Source organism: Atractosteus spatula, chromosome 8 (genome assembly GCF_055471065.1).
Source record: "Atractosteus spatula isolate fAtrSpa1 chromosome 8, fAtrSpa1.hap1, whole genome shotgun sequence".
In the NCBI taxonomy this organism is placed as follows: Eukaryota; Metazoa; Chordata; class Actinopteri; order Semionotiformes; family Lepisosteidae; genus Atractosteus; species Atractosteus spatula.
Window position 1 is genome coordinate 51562105 of NC_142713.1, and position 22600 is coordinate 51584704.

General features: G+C 36.0%; 1 protein-coding gene across 1 annotated transcript in view; it reads right to left on the reverse strand.

Moving 5' to 3' along the window:
• Positions 1-22600, reverse strand: part of kcp (kielin cysteine rich BMP regulator) — a 103488-nt gene that overhangs the window by 38047 nt on the left and 42841 nt on the right. Inside the window, exons 10-23 of the mRNA XM_088924305.1 lie at positions 22403-22482; positions 20959-21138; positions 19310-19403; positions 18410-18492; positions 17985-18078; positions 17704-17783; positions 16728-16813; positions 16129-16219; positions 13497-13596; positions 10370-10455; positions 9709-9802; positions 7486-7638; positions 7282-7388; positions 6118-6211 (exon numbers count right to left, since the gene is read on the reverse strand). Of these exons, the coding sequence (XP_088780431.1) occupies positions 6118-6211; positions 7282-7388; positions 7486-7638; positions 9709-9802; positions 10370-10455; positions 13497-13596; positions 16129-16219; positions 16728-16813; positions 17704-17783; positions 17985-18078; positions 18410-18492; positions 19310-19403; positions 20959-21138; positions 22403-22482 (1422 nt within the window). The remainder of the gene's footprint in view (positions 1-6117; positions 6212-7281; positions 7389-7485; positions 7639-9708; positions 9803-10369; positions 10456-13496; positions 13597-16128; positions 16220-16727; positions 16814-17703; positions 17784-17984; positions 18079-18409; positions 18493-19309; positions 19404-20958; positions 21139-22402; positions 22483-22600) is intronic.

A 22600-nucleotide genomic window follows, 5' to 3' on the forward strand; every position in this document is an offset into this window, starting at 1 on the left:
AAAGGCCTTAATTCAAAGCTTAGGTCACTGCAAGAAAAAGGCCATACTTTTGATCTGTGCATTCCATAATGCCTCAAATGTCACCAGAAGCAAGGGAGAGGGCCATTGACATGCTGCAGGCAGGCATGTCATGTCCCAGCATTGCCAGATACTATGGAAAAAGGCGCTCCACTGTGTCCAACTGCAGAGAAGATTTCAGCAGACCAGCTGGACAGATGACCGCCCAAGATCTGGTCGCCCTCGAGTGACCACACCAGAGCAAGACCGTCACATCAGACTGGTCCATCTGAGAGATTGTTTCAGATCTGCCACCCATACTGCTGTTGAAACTGCCGGCAGACACATCAGTATACTGTATATAGGAAACGGAAATGACACTATGAAGATCTGAAAAAAATGGCTGCTACTGAAGATTCAAGAAGATATGAAGCTCAAAATATATTTTGGGTGCAGCCTTCAGTTGAGAAACTGATGGTGGACATATTTTGAAGAGGGTGCTTTTAGAAGTGTTTGAGGAATTTTCCTCACTGAATTCCAAGAGGGACAATCTTCACTGGTAAACAGCTAAAGGAAGGTACTGGGAAAAGTGTCCTCACATCATGTAGAAAAAAATATCTACAGCATGCACCGTTGGGATTTTCCTTCCACCAAGACAATACCCCACTACATCATACTGCTCCTGTGCAAGACTGTTGAAATTGTATTGCACTATGCTCAGAACTTATGACAGGTTTCTTATGTGTATTTTATACATATATACTGCTAGTAATAAAATACAAGACCTTCATTTTTGCATGCAACATTTATTTCAAACTTAATCTGCTTTTCTGAAGCAGAATCCTATTTGTGTGGCTTTGTATCACACTGTGAATATCACAGACAGGAACCACTATACTATTTCATTTACCATATTCATTTTAATTAAATTACAGAAAATTAATGTGGAAAATGCATTTTAACTTACAACTTGATATAAAATTCTTTCCATATTTTCACATGAAGTATCTTCCACCCATTCTCAGTTTCTGATCTTAATATGACCTTAATCCTAATAATAAATGATATACTGTATTCCCCTATATATCAGAAGCATAACACTATGCCTGACCAATGTTAGGCCCAGCAGATATTTTCAGAAACTAAGATTAAAATTTTCTCATTTCATTAACAGAACATATTTAAAATTTGATTTTGAGAGCTGTGTCTAATTCTCGGACTTAAGCTGGGATAAAGGTCAATGATTGGGAACAATGGTGATGCCGTCAGTAATCTGACATCAAATGAAGTGGAGAAATTGCCCTTTTAAAGAAAAAACCTTCATGTCTCACCATTCCCAGCCAGGAAGGGTTGGGAATCAGGAAATCAGTCTTCTGATGTCTTAGAACAAGAAGTAACCTTAATATTTAAAAAAAATAAACTGAATAAATGTTGCATTTGCAACTGTACCAAAATCAAATAAAATCATTTTGCACAGTGCAATCAAGGGAATAACAAGGAGTAAGCACTTATCAATTCTATCATGCCCATTCTTATTTGGCTTTATATTATTTCCAGCACTTTCCCCCTCAGTGTCACTTTTTTCTGTTTTTTTCTAAAAACCTGTAGTTGTGTTCATGGGTCACCACTTATAGCTGCATTGTAGTGTGAAACAAATGGGCACTTTTGAACCAGGCCTTATAAAAAGAGGTGCATTTATACAAAATAGGTTTTAAAAATGGCTAAGGAAATTAAAGCTCTGAACTATGAAAAAGAAAGGTGCAAATGATTCTGCACAGAATGCAGATCCAGATTAATTTTGTTCTCTTTCCACATTGCCACTATACAGTATGTTCTTAATTTTGAAATACACAAATACATTTTATAAAAAAAAGTGATGGAAGTTCAAAATGTATGAAAATTACAAGGGTTTCACAAACTGTACATACGTCAGCAAGACCCCCGCCCTGCCATTCTTACATTGATATACTTTAGCATGTCTTTAAATTGTCGGGATTAGACAACTACAGTATAAAATCTAATTTACTGGGATGTACAGTACTTGAATGCAATAAAAAAGAGTTTCAGTATGTCCACAATTCTGTAACTCACTAAAAGCACTCATTGCAAAACCAAGATTCCCTTTCTCTACAAATTATATCAAATTCTAGGGGTTGTAATAAGTGTATTAGTCCAAATCTTACTCTAATGTTGTTACCCTGTCAATGTGCTGGGTCCTCACAATGTGTGACACAGCCCATAGGCAACAGCTCACTGGTGCTATCTGTGGTTAAGCAGCCACACCTTTGATCATATTATTGCTAAAGCAGGGATGATGCATTTTTACTTTTCTGTTATTGGGAGATTACTATAGGATTGTGCACACAAAGTGATAAATTATATTATGTGTTATAATATAATCATATTAATAGTGATTATATTATGTCTTGTCCTTTATCTGTCCTTTAGTTGATAATAATAATAATAATAATAATAGTGCTTTTCTGGAGACTTCACAGGTAATGGAGACTCCCCTCTACCACCACCAGTCTGTAGCCCCCTCGTACACATGTTGTGATGCAACTCACTAATAAGCTCACCCCATATCAACTATCAGTGGGGAGGAGAACAGATGATGAAGCCAGTTCATATGTGGGGATTATTAGGAAGCCATGATTAGTAAAGCCCAGGGGAAATTTGGCCAGGACACTTGGTATACCAGGTTTCACTTTTTGAGAGACACCCTATGAGAGATTTTTAATGACCACAGAGAGTCAGGTCCTTAGTAGTAAATCTCATCCAAAGGATGGCACCTTTTACAATACAGTGTCCCCGTCACTACATTTACACACAGACCACCCCCTACTGGCCCCACTAACACCACTTCCAGCTGCAACCTTAGTTTTTCCCAGGAGGCCTCCCATTCAGGAATTGGCCAGGCTCACACCTGCTTAGCTTCAGTGGGCTGCCAGTTGTGAGTGGCAGGGTGATATAGCTGCTGGTAACATACTGTAGTTAACTATGATTCACTTGATTTAATGACCTGTCACAGAGAAATGGATAACATAGGTTATGTCGCTGATTATGAGTTAATCATAAGATTACAAACTGACATTTATTTTGAAAAAGTGTCAGTAGAGGACAGTCATTACCTATGAGTGACCTTAATGTTAGATACAAATAAATATGTTTCATAAATGGATATGAATGGATATGAATGGATTTGCCATTCAGAAACCAACCCTACATAAAATAATAAAACCCAGCATGATTACTTAGTAATGGTTTCAGCAGCATGAACAATCTGTCAATGCAAAGCTTTTAGCTAATAATAAACATACACAGTAATTGTGTGAAAATACTGTGTGTTCCTTATTCATGGAGATTGTTTCACTGGACAGTGGAGATGTTGTAAATAACCTCATTAGCAGGAGAGCAACATGAAGGAATACATTCTAATGAACAACAGTATGAAATCTTCTTTAATAGTAAAGGCATGCTTCACTGTTTCTTACCACCAATGAAAGTAATGGAGAGGTAGAGAAATGTTTTGTTAATGTGAATACATACTATATGAAGATGAATACCCTGAATCTCTTCACTAAAGCTTTGATGTATAATTTGTCTTTACTCTTGGTTTCAAGTTCAATTTGCAGTGCTGCCCTGCTTTCTTGTTCCCACTTTCCTTTTGTTTCTGCTGCGTAGTCCATGTCTGCTATTGTGCAGTGCTCTCACGTTCCTTGAAAAGCACCCATACACCTACATACACTTAAAAAAAATTGTATTGTACAATACGGATGTTTTCAGTAGCCATTTTTCTCTTTGTTCGGTACTTAGTGACAGACGAGTCAGATATAACTGCAATAAAATGATTAACAGCAATTAATGCTCCTGTGTTTTTCCTCTTCATCAGTTCCAAATGACAGCTACCACTGAGCACTCTTTGAAGTTGTACATTCAGCATGAAGACACCCTGCCCGTGATGCCCGGCAGGGTGTCAAGCAGCCTGCCCCACTATATTGTGTTTTATTTGCATACCTCTGTTAATATGCCTGCATGCCATTTAGCAGACTTTGCCTCTAACAACTGAAGCAGAAACTGTTATTTGAAGCAAAGACAAAGTAGCTGGAATGTGCCGTGGAATCTGCATAATAAAGATTCTGTCAATTGGCGTCAAGTGCAAAACAAACTGCAAGAGGTGACAGAGAAATATTTTTTTCTCCACAACATAAAGTAATCTTTTGGTTTGTAAAGAAGGTCCTTATCTTTGCCAATACAAATACATTTTTTCTTATTACAGGAGGCAATGTGTTCTGAGCTCAAAACATTGTGATGGAGTCAAAGAAAATGTATTGGCTTCAATGTATTGAATGCAAAACCAGTGGCACAATGTTAATGTTGAAATCCAAAACATTAAAAATGTGCCATTGCCTTGTTACTTTCTTGTTACTATAGAGGACCAAGAAAAAAAATCCCTTTTAAGCAACAAAAACAGATGACATTAAGAAGAAAGAACAATTACCTGATCGTAATAATATCAAGTCTCCTTGTACCAGAGGGGAAATTTCACTATAAAAAGTCACATCTCAGGTTAATAAGAAATGTAAGCAGCAATTCCTCATCTGGATGTTACACTATATTAAAAAGTCAAAAATAAATTAAATGTTGATTATGTATATGTTTTTTTTTATTGAAAGGTGAGTGCAAGATGTGAACTCTCTTGGCAACAGAAAATTAGTCTAATGAGTCACAGAATGCCTTACAGAATATTATGAAAACTGACATTAATGGACTAAAAGTTAGTAGTGGCTTCATATTGCACTGTGTACTAGTAGTCATCCAGAGATATTTTACAGTACTTATATAAGCATTTTTATCATATTTTCTTGACATTTGTACTGGGAATACTATTATTCTCACAGTAATTCAAGTGTTTTTTGCATTTTCCCATTTCGATTTCTTTGTTGTTACATATTTAATGCATTTCAGTCCCTGTGTTGTTTTGTTTTTTTTCAGTTAACATCACTATTGCCCTGCTTACAACAATACAACACAATGTCTGATTAAACTTTTTTTTTCATACAAGATACAAGGCATTAAACAGAATTTAAGCTCATGCATGAACTGAGAAGAATGTAAATCACAGACTTTTCATGTTGCATAGATAGAAACTACTTCTTCAAGGTTTTAAAGAAAAGTATTTTCTCTAATTATTTTTAAAGACTGTAAGTAAGAAAAACTGTGTTGGGAAAGATGTACAGTATGTCAGCATTATATAGGTTTAGGTGTACAATGCTTCAGATGACAGAATGTATTGCTAGATTTTCTCATAATGAGCTTTGAAACAGCATTTAGAGAATTCCTTTCTTCTTCAATTAGTTTGTCAGCACTGAACACAACATTAAATCAGAAGTCAAACATGGAATTCAAAAGAAGTAAAAGGTAGATTGTTAAATATTTTTTAAATCTTTATCAAGAAACAGATATTCATTACCACATTTCCTGAGCTACCAAGTGTTAATTTTGGTAAGTCGTGAGTTACTACTTGCCAGGGTCAACAAAATTATCTGTTATAAATTCCTGTAACAACCCATTGCAGCATCTTAATTAGACAGAGCCAGCTTTGAAAACAAGTGCCTAAAGTGAAAGTCATGGAAATCACTCCAGGTTTATTAACTAAACATCTGTGATGAAATATAGCACAAATGACTTCATTAAGGATGTCTACTAAGTGCTAAAAATCTATAATGGTTTCCTAATATAACATGCTGCATTTTTTCTTTTTGTTTCTATATTAGAGTTTCTTACAGATTGTTTTTCTTTCACAACAATACTAATTTCTCTAACAGTGTTGCCTTATAGTGACATCTACTGGGGAAAAGTAGGGCACTTTAATGCAAGTAAGTTTTTATGGTCAACCACAATCCTCAAAGACCAGTGTGCCTGCAGGTTTTCAAACTAACTCAATGCTTAATGATTTAATTTAGTTAATGTCTTAATGGGACCAATTTAACAACTTCTTCCACTTCTTCAGCTGTTGGTGCTTTGTAGAGACCTAGAAAACCCAAAGACACACTGGCTCTCCTGTAGCAGGATTGATCATTTCTGTTCTCAAGTGTCAACAATTTAAGAAGTACATACCTGGGCACTTTGGGCAGCACTGCCCTGCTTTAATCTGAGGTTTAGAGCAGGTCACAGGAGGACAAACAAGGGGTATACACTGAACTGTGCCATCCTGAAAAAGATGTATAATATACATGTATGTGTAAAATTTGTTTTAACATTTGTCCTACAATGCCATACTGTACAGTGTGCCAAAATTACTTTATTATTTTATTCAAAGGTGAAAGAAATAAATCAAATAACCCTTTCAAATAATTACTCCTCTAACACCAAATTATAGAACATAATATCTGTTTCCCTTTTGAAGCACCATGATGTAGCACAGTTTATTTATATAGCAAATGCAAAGACTCTGAGCCAAGCGTGAGGCTCTGGTTGGGCTGTGTTGAGGGTGAGTAGTGTCTGTGGAGTGGGCAGTCCTCTAGGATGTGTTGCATAGCAAATGCAAAGACTCTGAACTAAGACTTGTCCGTTGCTCAGCAGTGTTTAGATTATTTAGGGTATCCGGGGGGGGAGGCCCACAACAGCTTCAATAGAAGACCGGAGTGACAGACAAGGACCACAGCGTCTGTCTGCAGGTTCTTCTGAAAAAACATTTTCATTGAGGGCTAGTACCTATTCTGCTGTGCTGTGTGTGGACCAGCCTCGTCAACACTGAGGACTTCACACATGGTGTTACGCCTTAGAGAATGAGGAGCTCAAGATTTTTGTAGGGGACAAACGGGAAAGAAATTGGGCAGTAGCTGGATGGAAATCTCAGGTCTTTTCCAGGTTTAGATCAGGCAATGGCCTTTGCTTAAAGGTCACGGCAAAGGTGATGTGACAGTGTTGTAGCAGGACACAGTGAACAGTAAAACAACTACTACTACAATCCACTAGAGGAAGCCTAATGCAAAATACTACAATACTTGAGTCTGAAATTGAGACTTCAGAAAAATAATATAGTTACATAGTACAATGCATTAATGTAAAATGTAGTTCTAATGTTTTTGTTAAATGAGTATCAGTGTATTCAATCAGAACTCAAAAGTTTTTGTTAAGTTTATATGAGAACAGTTTGCCAGGGCTTCCCCACAACCCCATTCTTGATAAAGTAGATAGAAAATGGATAGGCGAATTATGTCAGAACAGAAAAAAAACTTAAAAGGCTCATATTTTTGAGAATGCTTTAGCGCCCCTCACCTGACACCTGCAGTTCTGACAAGGGTTGTCTGGGTCAATGAAGTCTTGTCCATTGTTGTATATCCGCTGATTGTATGTACACTGGTCACATGTGGCACAGCAATCTCCTAAAAAGGAAAACCCAAAGAATTTACCTCAGCTTATAGAATCCAAACTACACGAAAGGCCACATTGTGGGGAGGAGCTCTTTGTTTCACAACTCACCTTGAGCTTTGGTGGGGTGTGAGCAGGAGATGGGATGACATTGTGACACCTGGCACACTGAATCCCCATTAATACAGGTACAGCTGCTGCAAGGATTGTCGTCTGGCTCCCACTCGGTCCCCTCCTCAAACTCCACTCCCTCCTGCACACAGACTGGACAAGCGAGACATCAAACAGAAACTGGAATCAGACCGATTCCTTACATTATTCTGCCTTTCTGGTGTTCTGCCTTTTTGTCATTCACCTACCTCCCTTTAAAAGGCAAGTAATATACTTTGTGTCTTCATGGAACTACTATAATTATTAACCCCTATTTTACACTGTGCGTTATGCACACCTCCATTCTGTTGAAAATAATATTTTCATGATGCCTTGATTACAGTTTGGTGCAAAAAACACAGCAACATTCACATGTGTGAGTCAGTATATTGAAGGATTAAAATGAGTGATCAGTGTCACTTGTAAACCATGCTTAAGGCAAAATGCACAGCATTTAAGAAGCTGAATAGATGCAGCTCCCCTTGCTTTTTTAACAGAGAAAGAGAATTGGCCAAAGAAATGTTGAAACACTTTGCCTTTCAAAGCAGAAAGCCTGTTGTTTTTAATTCAGATGCAGTGAAAATCAGCCCAAAATGAGACACAACATTATAGCAAGAACTATTTATAAGGCTATTCTTTGTTGGTCTTACGTTCTTACACTACTTTAAATGGGGGATTTCTGACAACTATTGCCCAACATTCAAGTAAAAAAAAGGGAAAGAAATGGTAGAATATTGTTAACTCTAATATAATATCAATTACATAATAATAAACAGAAGTCATGGCTAGCAATGATATGCAGATAATGACTGCTGTGGAAAACAAAGTTGTTAATACATAAAATGCCAAGGAATTCGCAGAAATAATTTATAGAAGCATATAGTATACTGTATGTACGGCATAATCAGTAACAGTATTGAGTCTGCTGTCGATCCTGACAATTAAGACAATATTAAATACAATGTGTTTTGGGAACAAACATTTGAGATTCATGCTGAGAAAAATCAGCAGAAAAATAAAATAAACTGATTAAAGCAAAATAAAATGAATGAATTCATTGATAGAAGTTCTCAAAATTATCAGGATTTTAAAAGTGATGCTGAAAATAAAAGGAAAATTCCATTTATTTCCTGGGAAAGATACAGTATAGGTAAAGGGTCATCAAGATGTGCTAGTTTGGTCTTCTCTTTCCAACTGTATGTCAATAGTACTGTACCCGATCAGTAAAAGGACTCAAGTATTAAGTCAGAATATAGTTAATATGTAGCACAGAGAGCCTTTTTCTTTTGTGTCTTGAAAGCAATTCTCTTCCAGTCTTTCATGCCTTGCTATTTTGACTCAGAGCTTCAACAGCAAACTTTTCAGCAGGGTTTTAAGCATTAATATATGAAACATAATATAGAATAATAATAATACAGTAATTGAATAAAGTAGGCATTCATAATAGATTTAAAACAACACAGCAGGTGACATTGTTCTACTATGTTACAAAGTAGAACTGACAAGCTTTAAGTGAAAAACTGATCCTTAGTTCTCACGCTGAGATGCTGAATTTATACAATATTGCCAGAGCATAGTACTTTCTTTTCAAGCATGCTTTGAAGAATGTGGTTTTTATCATTCTCTCATCTAGTAGTGACTACTGTAATCCTATACCTGCCTGTGGTTCGAAGCATGATTTTAGCAAGGTGATGTATGCATAGAGTTCAGCCACTCAGCTGCTTCTGTTCTGACTGTGTGTAAGATCAATTTCCGACTGTGCTCATGGCTAGATACAGGTATTCAAGATATTGATTAGTACTGTATGGCAAATTCCTACCTCAAATGATTATTCCTCAAACTATGTAAATAGTGATCTATAAAAGCTGGACTCATATTCTCAAATAAGGTCTGTGTTCATCAAGCGGGTTAGCATTTTGTTGTACTGTTCCAAATTATGGAAATTTCAAAATCAGTGTTTCACTTTTATTTTATCACACAAGATGGTCAAAACCATAAATACCACTTAATGTCACTTCTCACAGAATAAAATAAATATACTGTAGGCCAGTATAACACATAAAAATGTAAACACTGCAAAATAAATCAATTTACAAGCAGTCACTGACACATCATTCTGAAACACAATCAGAAATCTCTATTCCATAAAACAAAAACATTTTAAAGTTTTATAGTATAATATACCTTTGCAAATTGGGCAGCAATGCTGAGGGTCAATTATTGGGTTTGAACACTTTGCTGGTGGGCAGGTCTCCTGATGGCATCGCACATCCCCTCTCTGAAATAGAAAAATGTCTATAACAGGCAGATCATATTGTACCTTTTGAAATCCCCTGCCTCACAAAAATTAATCACTGCACCATTAATAATTTGTGCATAAAACATCTAGAATTTCTGTTTTATGGCCAGGGCCAGATTTTGGTGTTCGTAGGCCCGGGCACTTTCACTCGAAATGTGCAAAAGGATGGGTAAATGCCAATTTAATTACCTTGATTGAAATAATGCACTTTAAACTATTCTAATGCTAAATCATGTGATTGATGGAGCGAGTCGAGCGACCATCACTTCTAATTTCTAGAACAGCCACAAGATGGCGTATGATTATTGATTTGCAGCAACAAGAGTCGATTGCAGGGATATTTCAGCTTGTTTTTTGTTAGTCACTAGTGTTTCCCTCCTTTGTAGGCCCTAGGCACTGTGCCTACAGTGACTAATGGGAAATCTGGCACTGTTTATGCCTCTGAAATTATTTGAAAGCAATCCACTTCCACAATTACTCATAGTAATTACAATGCAAAGTGTTGTACCTCCTGAAGCGACCAGTCTTGAACATGTGTATACTCACAGTGCAGGTACACTTCAGGCATGGGATACTTCCTGGAGGAGTGAAAACCTTCCCAGTGGGATACAACCTCCTCTCATACTCACACACTGAAACAAGATAGAGACATTACTACAATACAGATGCAACAATATACAGTAGATGCAGGAATATTTTTGGTCCTGTGTGTCATTATAAGCAATATAATTAACATCAAATGCGTATTTTCCACCTGTACAGCATTGCTTGGTTTAGGGCCTTACATTGCTTATCAAATACTGAAAAATTGATGAATGAGTTTCTGATTGAGATTAGACAACTCCAGCACCTTACTAACTGTGGTATGTAAAGTACTAACTATGACTTAATATGTACTCATTCCTGTAATTCATGTGTTAACTAAAAGATTTGTGCCTAAGCATAAAGTCCCATTTTTTTGCAATTGCAGGACTGTTAAATTCAGAGTGGGAAACTCTGAATAGTCTTGCTCCAGGTTAACTTTAGGAATAATTGCACGTATATAGTTAATCAGAGATCTATTGATTCGGGTCTACTTATTCTACGTAAACAATGGATGATAACGTTTTCTCTTGTGCAGTTCTGATATGTGAAACCCATTGCCCAAACCTATTATACACTCTGTGACTGTGGAGAATCATAAGAATTATATTAAATCATATATTTTTATTGTTGTTTGTAGTCTCTAAATTTGTTGTATTCTTGGTTGTGCTTCATTTTACTGTATTACTTTTTTTTCTGTTGTGATTTTAAATATATACTATTTTATAATACATTGTGGATGCTAGTAATTAAAGAGACTGACAGAAATGAATCATCCTTCTCCAAATACAGAGTATCAGTATGTTTTATGTTCAGGTTTTACATTCAAGAGGAGGCAAATGGATCATGTAAAACATAGTGCTGTAATTTTCCAAAACAAATGCAATTGTTCTTAGTAAATTAACAAAAAAACATGTATGGCAGAAATCATTCAATATTCTGAAAGCTGAAAAATAGTCCATGTGTTTAACTGAATCATCTAGAACTAGTGAGAAGTTCATTTTTAATCTATAATTGAAACATACTTAAGATTAAAGAGAAATTTAACAACAAAAATATTCTGAAAACAAAAATAATCTTCACAGTTTAACAAAAAAAAGTCTAGACTGTCAACAATGCTTCACCAGGGAAACATTCATCTCTATCCTATCTACCCTGCAGTTTCTTAAAAGATCATAAACCACACACATTGATTTCAGGTCTTCCTGTCTGCTTTCAGTCTCCTACTGATGGTTACCTCTTAAAGGCATAGTCCACAAATGGAATTCAGACTCCACTGTAACCCACAGTAACATCATCTTTCAAAATATTAGAGAACTGAATTTAGCAAAAAAAAAATCACTAAGAGTAATAAGTAACAGCCCCGTTCTGCAGGCTATATGGTTCCAACATCTTTATATGATTGAGACAGTTTTTTTAAATAGAATACTTTGTGTAGCATGATTTCCTTTTGTGTCTCATAAAAACAAATGACACCACCATGCTTTTGAGAAGGCCAATAAAAATGAACCAAAGATGAGTCACTGAAATGAAAGAAGATGAAAGCTATTTGCCTCGGATTTCCTCAGGCTTAGTGGCTCAGTTCAATCTTTCGTGCTTTCTCAATAAACATAAGAAAAGCTTATGTTTCTTTAGTTGTGCTGGTAGGTCTCTTTATCTTTGAAAAACATTGTTTAAACCTAAGGAGTGCAAACTTAAAATCTGAGAAAATTTATGGTATGACCGAAAAATTATATTCTGTTGAAAAAATCTTTCTATTAATATTTCCTAGGTGAAAACCGAACAAAATATTGTTTGTTTTCTAATAGTATTCATATGTAATTCATTAGCAAGGAGTTACAGAAGTGCCCAGGGGTATCTACAGAGAAAGGCAAGTCATTTCTATACTTACTACTGTATATGATTTAAAAGCAATAATAGTAATAATAAGATGTTCTGTATTCTTTAAAAAAAACACACACAAACCACTTTCTTTGTAAGACTGAAGTACAATACATAGTTATTTAGTACAGACATAATTATGGACAGTAGACTGATATTTACAGTAAGGTATTGGGAATAGTCATTATCTGACTAACAACGTCTCAATACACTATAGGATATCTCTATATTGACCTTTACATTTGACAAGCCATCTCTTATCATTATTTTATTACATTATATTCAGTTAACAGACTGAAACATAAGAGTGTAATAGGGAATAATAAATATTGCAGAATAAATACGCTTACGGAAAATAACGTTTTAGTTACACAAAATGAAAATAAATTAAAACAATAAAATACAAAACTGGCATCTAATTAAGCAAATTCTGAAGTGGTGAAAACATCTGACCACACTGTCACTGTTTTTACACTAGCAATATAGTAACCTAGTCACACTTCTTTCCATAAGGAATATCTCTGCAATTAATTACAACCAAGTACAAAGATATAGTATTCCAGCCTCCACACAGTCTCTTCAAAGTGTAGAATTTATTGCACAACAAACAGTGCAAAGGTTACTCAACAAATAATTGTTGATAATTCATTATTGTAATCAATGGCCATATCATTTAATTATATACTGTCCTAACTAGAAATTACAGAATAGCCCAAAACAGCAAGTCAGTACACCTCTAGTACCAATTCCACCAGATTGACGACCAAGCCAGGGTCACCTGATACAGGACTGTATGAGATGTGAATAGGTCAGATGCTCCTTTCAGCCTGAACTACAATTCTTATATATGTTTTTTTATCTGCCTATAAAACCTCAAAGTTGTGCAAACTGAAAGACCAACTGGGTCTGCTTCTGCCATCATGCACGAAAGACAAATGTACCAATATTCATTCCTCTTCTGAAGTTTTTTACTGTAATCAATTTTCTTTATCATAGCGCAGCCTACTCAAGAAAAGGACTGGTCTGTTACTGCTTTACAGTTCTCAGGAACCATGGGATAAATTAAACGCTGAGAGATTCCCACTACTTATAACGGGATGGGTTCCTCCTATGGAAGATACCATTCTATAGTATTTGGTAGGGTAGTATCAAATCATCTTTGTTCTTAAATTGGACTTTTTTGTACCACATTTTAATTCTAGCAACTTACTGTCGCAGGTAGGGCAACATTGTCCTCTAGGTTTGGCTGGATGACTGCATCGAACAGGAGCGCAATTCAAGTCCAAGCGCTCACATGACACTTTACCAGCCTGTAGATAAAGAACATACAATATAGTATGTATACACTACGTACATATACTTTTTGACTCCAGAGCAAAGCACACAATAATTAACCAAAAAAGAAAAAGCATCTCCGCTTCTTTTAATGTTACAATACTACCATCAGCAGAGAATAAACAGCTGCTGAAGACCCAGAAAGTCAGATCAGCTGAAATCATTCGGTCCAAAGCAAAAACCAACATCAACATTTACTTTTTGCCCAGTTTATATGCAAGCAGACAAACAGTGATAGAAATTTCTTCTTTGAAATGAATAAGAAAAGAAATGTGTGTGTACTGTGGTATGGAAGGTTTAAACAATTAAAAATGTAACAATATAGTTTTATGCCATTTCAGACAAAGGTTCTTCAGCGATTCAGAATAAATGTAACCACAGTGAACTTTCTATCTACAGAAGCAACACCTGTCACTTTCCTTATTTTATCTATAGTGATGAGAAAAAGTATGTGATTTTCACATACTGTATTTTACATATTTGAAACCTAAAATGTCATTAGATCTTATTCTAGATCTTATTCTAAATCCTAATTACAGATTTTATTAACCTTATGAACCAAATGACAAAAAACATGATACTCTTTCTACATTCATCATCAAATTATGTGACATTTAAAATTCATGCTTGACAAAGTATTTGATCCTTTCGATACAGTATCTAGTGGCACTCCCTTCGAGCAGAAATTACTGCAATTAAACATTTCCTGTAATCATCAGCCTCTCACATTGTTTTTGAAGAACTTTCGCTCATTTCCCCTTACAGCTCCTTCAACTTTTTGACATTTGAAGGCTGCTTTGCATGGACAGCTCTTTTCAGATTAATTTTCACGGGATTAGGTCCGAATTTTGACAGGATTTTCTGCTTGTATGTTTAGGATTGTTGTTTTGCTTTAAGATCCACTTTTGGTCCAGTTTCAGGTCAAAGAGATGGAGGGTCTGACATTCCCCTCTTGAATCCTGTGATACAATGCAGAATTCCTGGTTTTGTCAATGATGGCAAGCCTTTCATTCTGAAGCAGCAAAACTGTCCCAAACCATCACATTCCCCCAAATATTCCTGATGGCTGGGATGAGGTTCTATAAACCATATTGTATATTTACATAAAGAGTGGGTTTGATTCAAGGAGGCTATCATATCAAAACTATGAAATTTGTCTGCACTTTTTGTGATTTGATGCCTGTTTTTACAGTTGTTACACCAGTTTATGGTAGCTGTTTATGCTGCAATGATTCTTTAATGACAAGGAGCATACAAAGAGCTATTTTTAACATTTTATTTTGTATTTGGAATAGTAGCATATTTAAAATAATACTTTTTCTGGTGCTTATTAACTAATACCAATGGCACTTTATTTGACTGTATTGCAAGAGTGTTTTAACTTTGAGTCATGGTGGATTAAGTGCCACTGATTCAACACTTCTCAATCCTCACTTAGCAGTATAGTAAAATTCATTTTCTAACCGCTTTATCCAATACAGGGTCATGAGGTAGCAGAGCTTATTCCGGCAAGCAAATGAGCTCAAATCAGGATACACCCTGGATAGGACGCCAGTCCATCACTGGGTATACTCAGACACAAACATTGTAGGTTCTCATAATTGTGACTAACGTCACTATTCTGTGCCATACACAGACTAAATTCTCATAGCAAACGTGCTAGCTGTTTAGATTTTGTATGAAGGAAAAAGATCAATCTTGCCATGATATATGAGACAAAATTTTTATTTGAAACAGCAAGGTGTTCGTATCGTTACAACAAATACTAATTACTATTTGACTGTGGTCTTATTCTTATCTATTATATAACTGTATAAAAGTTTGTATAAAATACCTATCTATATTTGTATCATTTTCCAACATTTTTTTTGTTTCGTTAATTTAGCACGCTTAAAAGTTTTATGAATACATCCAAGGGTGCTTTAATTGAATTTTGAAGGAATATTTAAATTTCTATATGAGGGTCAAAATGTAGTGAACTAGGGAAACTGATATATTTAACAACAGGCAAAAAAGTTCTTCTCCAGTGTATGTCTTTACAATGTTCAAACCAAACTTTTTTGTAATCTCCTATCCAAATCACAAATCATATATTTAACAGTCTGAGAGAAATGCACAATCTCTCGATCGAAATATACCGTGTATATTTAAGCCCTTGTTAAGCATTAAAAGTGCAGACACAGATAGGTTGGGGACAGTGGAGGCTGGGAGTACAGCTGCTGAAACAGTCAAATTCTTATTGCACAGTACATCTATTGTAGCTGTCTGACTTTATTTTAAGGTTCCTTTGATAAGAAAAGTAAATGGAGATACAGTACCACTGATGGGGGTTAATTCTGGGGTGAGGGAAATGTTACATTGTTTTGTTATGTTTCTGGAACAAAAGAAATGAGTAAAAATGATTCAGAAAATGGAAGTCAGCATTACATCTCTGCATAATCTTATAACACAATGTATATTAACACTGATTATTCCTCACATGCTCGAAAACCACTACTATGACTTACCAAACACCTGCATCTCAAGCAGGGGTTAAGAGTTGAAATGAATTCTTGTCCATCTACAAAAGTCTGAGATTCATATTCACACTCCTCACAGCTGCAAAAAGCAAGGCCAACAATCCATGAGCTCAGCAGATAAAGGGTAATCACATTAATCCAATATAATCTGTGCCAACTGCACAATTAAGATTTATTTTATACCTCAACTACAGTGAAAAATACTAAATTGCAGCATTCTTAAATTTATAGAAATTAATTTGATGTACAACTGTCAAATGTAGGGGAATACGAATATTGATAAAATAAGAATATCAACAATAATTCATGACCTTTATATAGCCTTGTGTTAAAAAAAACAACTCAATTGCTTTGCTTATAGGAGGGGACCCACTTCATTTACCACCAAAGTACTGCACTCAGTACACTGCTATTAACAGATCAGGCAGATAGAGAGAAGGTTCGTTGCTAATCAAATTATAAAGGCGTAATTAGCCAGGATCCTGCACTGAACACTTTTAAGTTAGTGTTTAAGCATGTATTCAAAGGATATGTAATGACCAAGTAGTCAGGACCTTGATTTTTGTACAGTGTCCCTGGACACTTACCGTGGACAACATTCCCCTGGCCTCTGTACAGGATTTCTGCATGGTGTCTCAGGACATGGGATAGGGTTACAATGAGCATCACCATTCTGTGCCAAAAGAAAGGGGACAGGGTTTTTAAAAATTTGCCATAAACACTCATTCAACTGATTTTTGAAAGAAACCAGGGCCTCAGCTTGAACAACATGGCTGTGTAGCTTGTTCCAGGTTCTCACAGGCCTTTGTATAAAAAAGTGTTCCCCCTGCTCAGTTGTGAATACACGTCATTGTAGCATTCATTGGTGTCTGGTTGCCGTTCACTGTTTATTCTAAAGTCCACTATGTTGACTTGAGTCAGATCCTTTATTCTCTGTTTATGTCTAAAAAGAGTCAGCTATTTTGGTAAATCATTGAACAACATTACATTACTCTAAGCCCAGGAAAGTATCTGGCCATTATTTTCCAGCCTGATTCAAGAACAGGAATATCTTTTTTAGGAAACTCCTTTTAAGAGTCGTGGGAGTTTGGACCAAGCCTCCCATCCTTGTTGCCAAATCAAACAAGCTCAGTAGGCTGAACAACCGCCTTCAAATTTGTAACCTTTATTATGTTTTTCCAGCCATCCATTTTCTAACCACTTCCAACACAGGGCAGTGGGGGAGCCAGTGGCATACACCCTGGATGGGAAGCCAATCCACTGCAGAGCACACACGGACACACATACACTCAAACAAAAAACAGTTTTTCCAGAAGCCATATAACCTGCAAGGATGTCTCTGGACTGTAGGAGGAAACCGAAGCACCCAAATGAAACCCACATGAACGTAGGGAAAATATGTCAATTCCAAGCAGATAGCACCCCACAATTGATTCCAGGATCCCAGCAATGCTAACCACTGCACCATCGTGCCGCCCTGTTACATTTTTATGTTATTATGCGGAAAAAAAAAAACATTGAATTACTATTACCAGTTATTTTAGAAACTATCAAGTCACTTACTACACAGACACAATCTGCACAACGGTCTCCAGCTGGTACAATGTCTCCATTCAGGTACTCCTGTCCATTGATCTTGCAGCCTGGAATATAACATTATTTTGTGGAATAAACAGATAACACTACTTCCCCACCTTTCGGAAACACGCTCAATCACAATATTCAGAACGAAACTTCCCGTTGGGTAAATATGTTTTTAAACCTTGGTTGCATGACATCACGACACAAATGAGAAAGGTCTTGTAGTAAAATTCTTAATTACTCTAAAAGTCTCTGATACTCACCATCACAGACAGGACAGCAAGAACCTGGTCTGGGCTCAGGAGGATTTCTGCATGAGATGCTGCACTTCTCCTTTTCACACACAACTTCTCCCCCCTGTCACAGTACAGGAAAATAATCAGAAAAGGAAGTAGAATCTTCTAAAATTAATTTCAAATAAACTTCATGCAAATTATTTGCCTTCCCAAGGAAAGAGTTTGAGAAGCTCTTTGAAGTAATTCAAGAAACATGACGATGAAAGTGTAGTATACCAAGTTTACAGTTACTAATTATTTACATGAAGAATGGTTACATGCTAAGATGATGGGCTTTACACAATTACATTTTGAACGTTCCTCAGTCCGAAAATGCCATTGAACACTTTATTTAAACTTTATGAGTTTATCTTGCTGCCAAGAAAATTATTCAAATTAAAAACCTTTCTTACCATGCATGTGCAAATTGTACAAGGATTGTCTGGTAGTCTCCACTTTGACTGATGTTCGTAATGGATTCCATAATGTGTGCAGCCTTTCAATCAGAAAAGGCCACGTTTTCATCAAAAGATCAAATGCCAACAATTACTCAATTCAAAAGAACTCTAAATAATTTCATTTTCAACCTGACTTACTTTATTTGAAGTATCAAAATTAAAGGTCCTAAGAAACAACAGCTTAGGTTAGGTTAGAAAATACTCTCAGATGATACATCTGAATACTGAGATCAAAATAACAATAATAAAAATAATGTATAATTTGCTGTTCAGTAAAACAACTTAAAATGAACTGAAGATTTACTTAGGACTTCACAGCTTGATTGATATTTTAATTGGATAGAATGCCATTGGATGATATAAAAAAGTATTCTATTATGAATTAATTAAAAGAAATTTGCAACAGAATGCATCAATTCTAAAGTGCTGAATGCATATGTACTGTAGTAATCTATGACTGCTTTCATGCAGTTTATCTAAGGCCAATTGTTGCACTAAAGAATATCAAATTTGAGACTCAGTCTATGGTGAGTTTAGTTGTTCACTACAGACATATTCCTCAAATATACATACAGTATACATACAATATATCACAATAAATATTTTATCAATGAAAAGCAACAAAACATAAAAAAGTGTAGAAATGTTTTGAGATAAAATAAATTATTCTTTTGTGTAACTGAAAAGAGCAGCAGTAGCACTAAGATGTTATCTGAACATTCAGCAATTTAACATCATGGATAAATGTAGTATTTGAGGCTGTATGAATTTGGAGCTTTGCCCACCAGCTAATACAACAGTTCTGATATAAACTGCAGTACATCCTGATATCATGTAACTTATAACTTACTGTACCTCTGCATTTAGGGCAGCATTCACCTGGCACAGTCTCAGGAACAGTGCAGTCAAGAGCTGGGCAGGAGACTCTTGAGCAGACCACATCCCCATTCTGTTCAAAAGTGAAGAAAAAAACCCCAAAAGCTCTGGTTTTACCCCAGTTTGCTCAGAAAGACCGTGCCAAGGCCAGTTCCCTCTTTTATATTGGGCGTCCCACTGCCAACCTACCTACTTTATACTTTCCACTCAAAAACAAAGACAATCTTAAAAACTGCATCATTTCTTTAACTTTTGTTTTGCATATAAAAGGCCTTGTCAACTTTGCTTTAATATAAAACAAACGAAGCATAAATGGACATGTTTCTAAATGGAAGAGGTAGACTGTCCTCAAAACTGGTACCATCTCTTCAGATAACAAAGTGGTATTGTTTTAACACCAAACAATGCTATACAAAGCATTGCAAGGGAATATGAGGCATGATTTTAAATGATCTCATTTTATTTTTCAGGCAGACTTAGTTGGATTACTCATATGCTATCTGTACATAAGCCACTTAATAAGTCAATGCTTACACTTGGAGAAAGGAGGAAGCCCATAAACCCTGTGTGTATAAACTGGCTTTATACCTGTGATTGGTATCTGTATGAGACATCCTATTCATTTCTGCCAAAGATCAGCGAGGAAATCATTTGTAAAAGCTTGTAAGAGGGTGGCAGGTTCATACGACCACATTTCCCAGCAAGCTGTGGAGAATGACCTGTCATCCTCTGTGCCTTGACCAACTAATGGAAGACAGTGATTCAGGTGACAGGTAAAAACTGGGAAGCAGAGGCTTCCAGCTGTCGATCTGTATCTGATGTCTACCTGATTCACCGTGGGACCATGTTGCTTGGGACTTTTGAGTTTCCATTGAAGTCTGAGTTTAGGGAAGCATTTTGGATTTTGGAGCAAGTAAACAGCTTATCTGCCCGGCTATTTATAGAAAGTCTAGCTAGAGCCCAAGAGATGCATGAATAAAGAGCATTATTGTTTTTACCTTATGACTGTATTTGTGCATTGTTTTTTTAAGCCTATGCTGCACAACACTCCAGTTATAAAAAAATATTTTATGGCAGTGAATTCTTTAGTTCAAATAATTGTTGCAGCTCAATTGCCTGTTCATTTTAAAATTATAAATCAGTGATTTTTATTTAAATTTTACTAAAAACTTCAACCTCAAACACTTTTTATTTACACCATTGATTCTAATGAGAATCAGTTTGTTTTAAAAAAACATGCCTCTGAAATACTTGTCTACAAATCCAAAAAATGGATCCAAAATAATTTTCTAATAATAATGATCTTGGTTAATAGATGCAATTTTCTGAATAGGTCAATTATTTCAAGAGTCTGAGGTTACTTTATTAAGCACATTGCTTTATTAATGTGCTACACATGTTTTTTCTTAAGACAGAAAATTAATAAGCTACTGTAGCTGAAACTGAGCTCCTACAGTTGATTGAAACAACATTCGTACATAATGTCCAGACAACAAAATAAGAAACCTTTTGTTTCTAATGATTTCCATAAATGAATTCAACAATTTCTCAGAAAATATTCATACCTCTAAACTGAAAATGGGTAAATGCAGCTTTTGAAAAAATGGTGCTAAAGTAACTTAACGTACCCTGCAAACGCAGTGTTGGCATGCATCTCCATTGGGTGCAAATGACACACCATTGTGAATAACCTGTCCTTCGAAGTCACATTTAGAACAATCTCTGCAGCAAAGGCCATAAGAAGGTTTAACCCCATGTGTACAGGACTGAGGACAATGCTGAGTATCAATGCAGGACAGCTCCCTGTTCTGGAAAAAAGTCAAATAGAACATTTGATAACATATAGAACAAATAGAAATTTGGTTATGCATTCTCTTCTGTGTTGTTTACACATTGAAATGGCACACTGCTATTGTATTTTGAATGAACAAATACCAAATTTCAAATCTTGGTGTTTAAAGTGCATCATGAAAAAAAATGACCTACTGTACCTCCCAAAACACAAATACACAGAAAGTATTCATTCCATTTAGCTGCACTAAGAGAAAAGCTACATTTTGTACAAATAGTTAATAGATACAATCTACTTAAATGTATATTCAGCCATGTTTATGCAAGCAGTTTTTTCAAACATTCACTTGATATTGACCTCAAACTCATAAATACAGTAGGGTCTTAACATTCAAGTCAATGTATTTTTATATGCCGCCTTTTGCACCAAGGTGCTTAAAATTCACAAGGGTTTGGTGCAGAGAACCTTTGTGAATATCCAAATTTGCATATAACCAAGTCCATCCTATACCATTGCATAAGGCACTACACTATATAGTATCTTGTTAAAACACATAAGCAACCATTCCACATCCTGTGGATGACTGCACTCTCTTTCTGCCTTCCCAGAGATTTCCTTGCTCCATGTTAAGCATGCCCCACTTCAATGATAAGGGCAATAAAACTGTCAGTAAGTCACCTACAGCCTGTCATCCTCTACAGTGGCGATACAGAACTCGGAGCTTTCATTACAACACACTGAGCTGTGGATGTTGGGCGGTGGGTATATGGCCACACAGCCGAAAGAGGCTCACTCACTAGCTAGATTTATCTCACGATCCTAGTATGTTGCGCGGCTTACTTGAAAGTTGCTCATAACAACCTTCGGCTCAGTTTAATCCCGGACTGCTCTTCTTCCATCTAAAAACCACGTCGGCCAAATTTGTGAATGTTAATTTCTCGGAAGTCAAGACCCTACTGTAAATATATAGGCAGTGAAACAAAGAGCAGGAAATCTGTTTTTTATTTTCTTATGTAGCAGGAACCCTCCTTACATTATGCATGCAAAGAAAGCAAAATGTAAATCACTGCTAAGGGAATACAGTCCAGCTGCTTAGAAAACATCAATGGCCTGCAAAAACAAGAACAACAGTAATTGATGCTTAAACAAATTCTTGCTCTTGTATTATCCTTAACATCTCTTAAAAATCTTTCCTTCAGTAAGAAAAAAATCAGAAAGAAAAGGCACTTCAAACACACACAGAAAAAGTAAAGGTCTCACTGTCTTGAAAACCTACGTACTCTGCAGGTGCACTTTTGACAGCCATCAAGCGTGGTGAAAGACTGCTCATTGTTGTTTGGTCTCCCATCCAGATCACAAGCTGCAAAAAAAGGTTGTTTACAATAGTTCAGACTGGCCCCAGATTTTGTGAAGTTAGTTCAAAACTTTAAGCTTTGCATCTTAAAAGTCTTATCGTAGAATCATTTGGATCTTGTGAA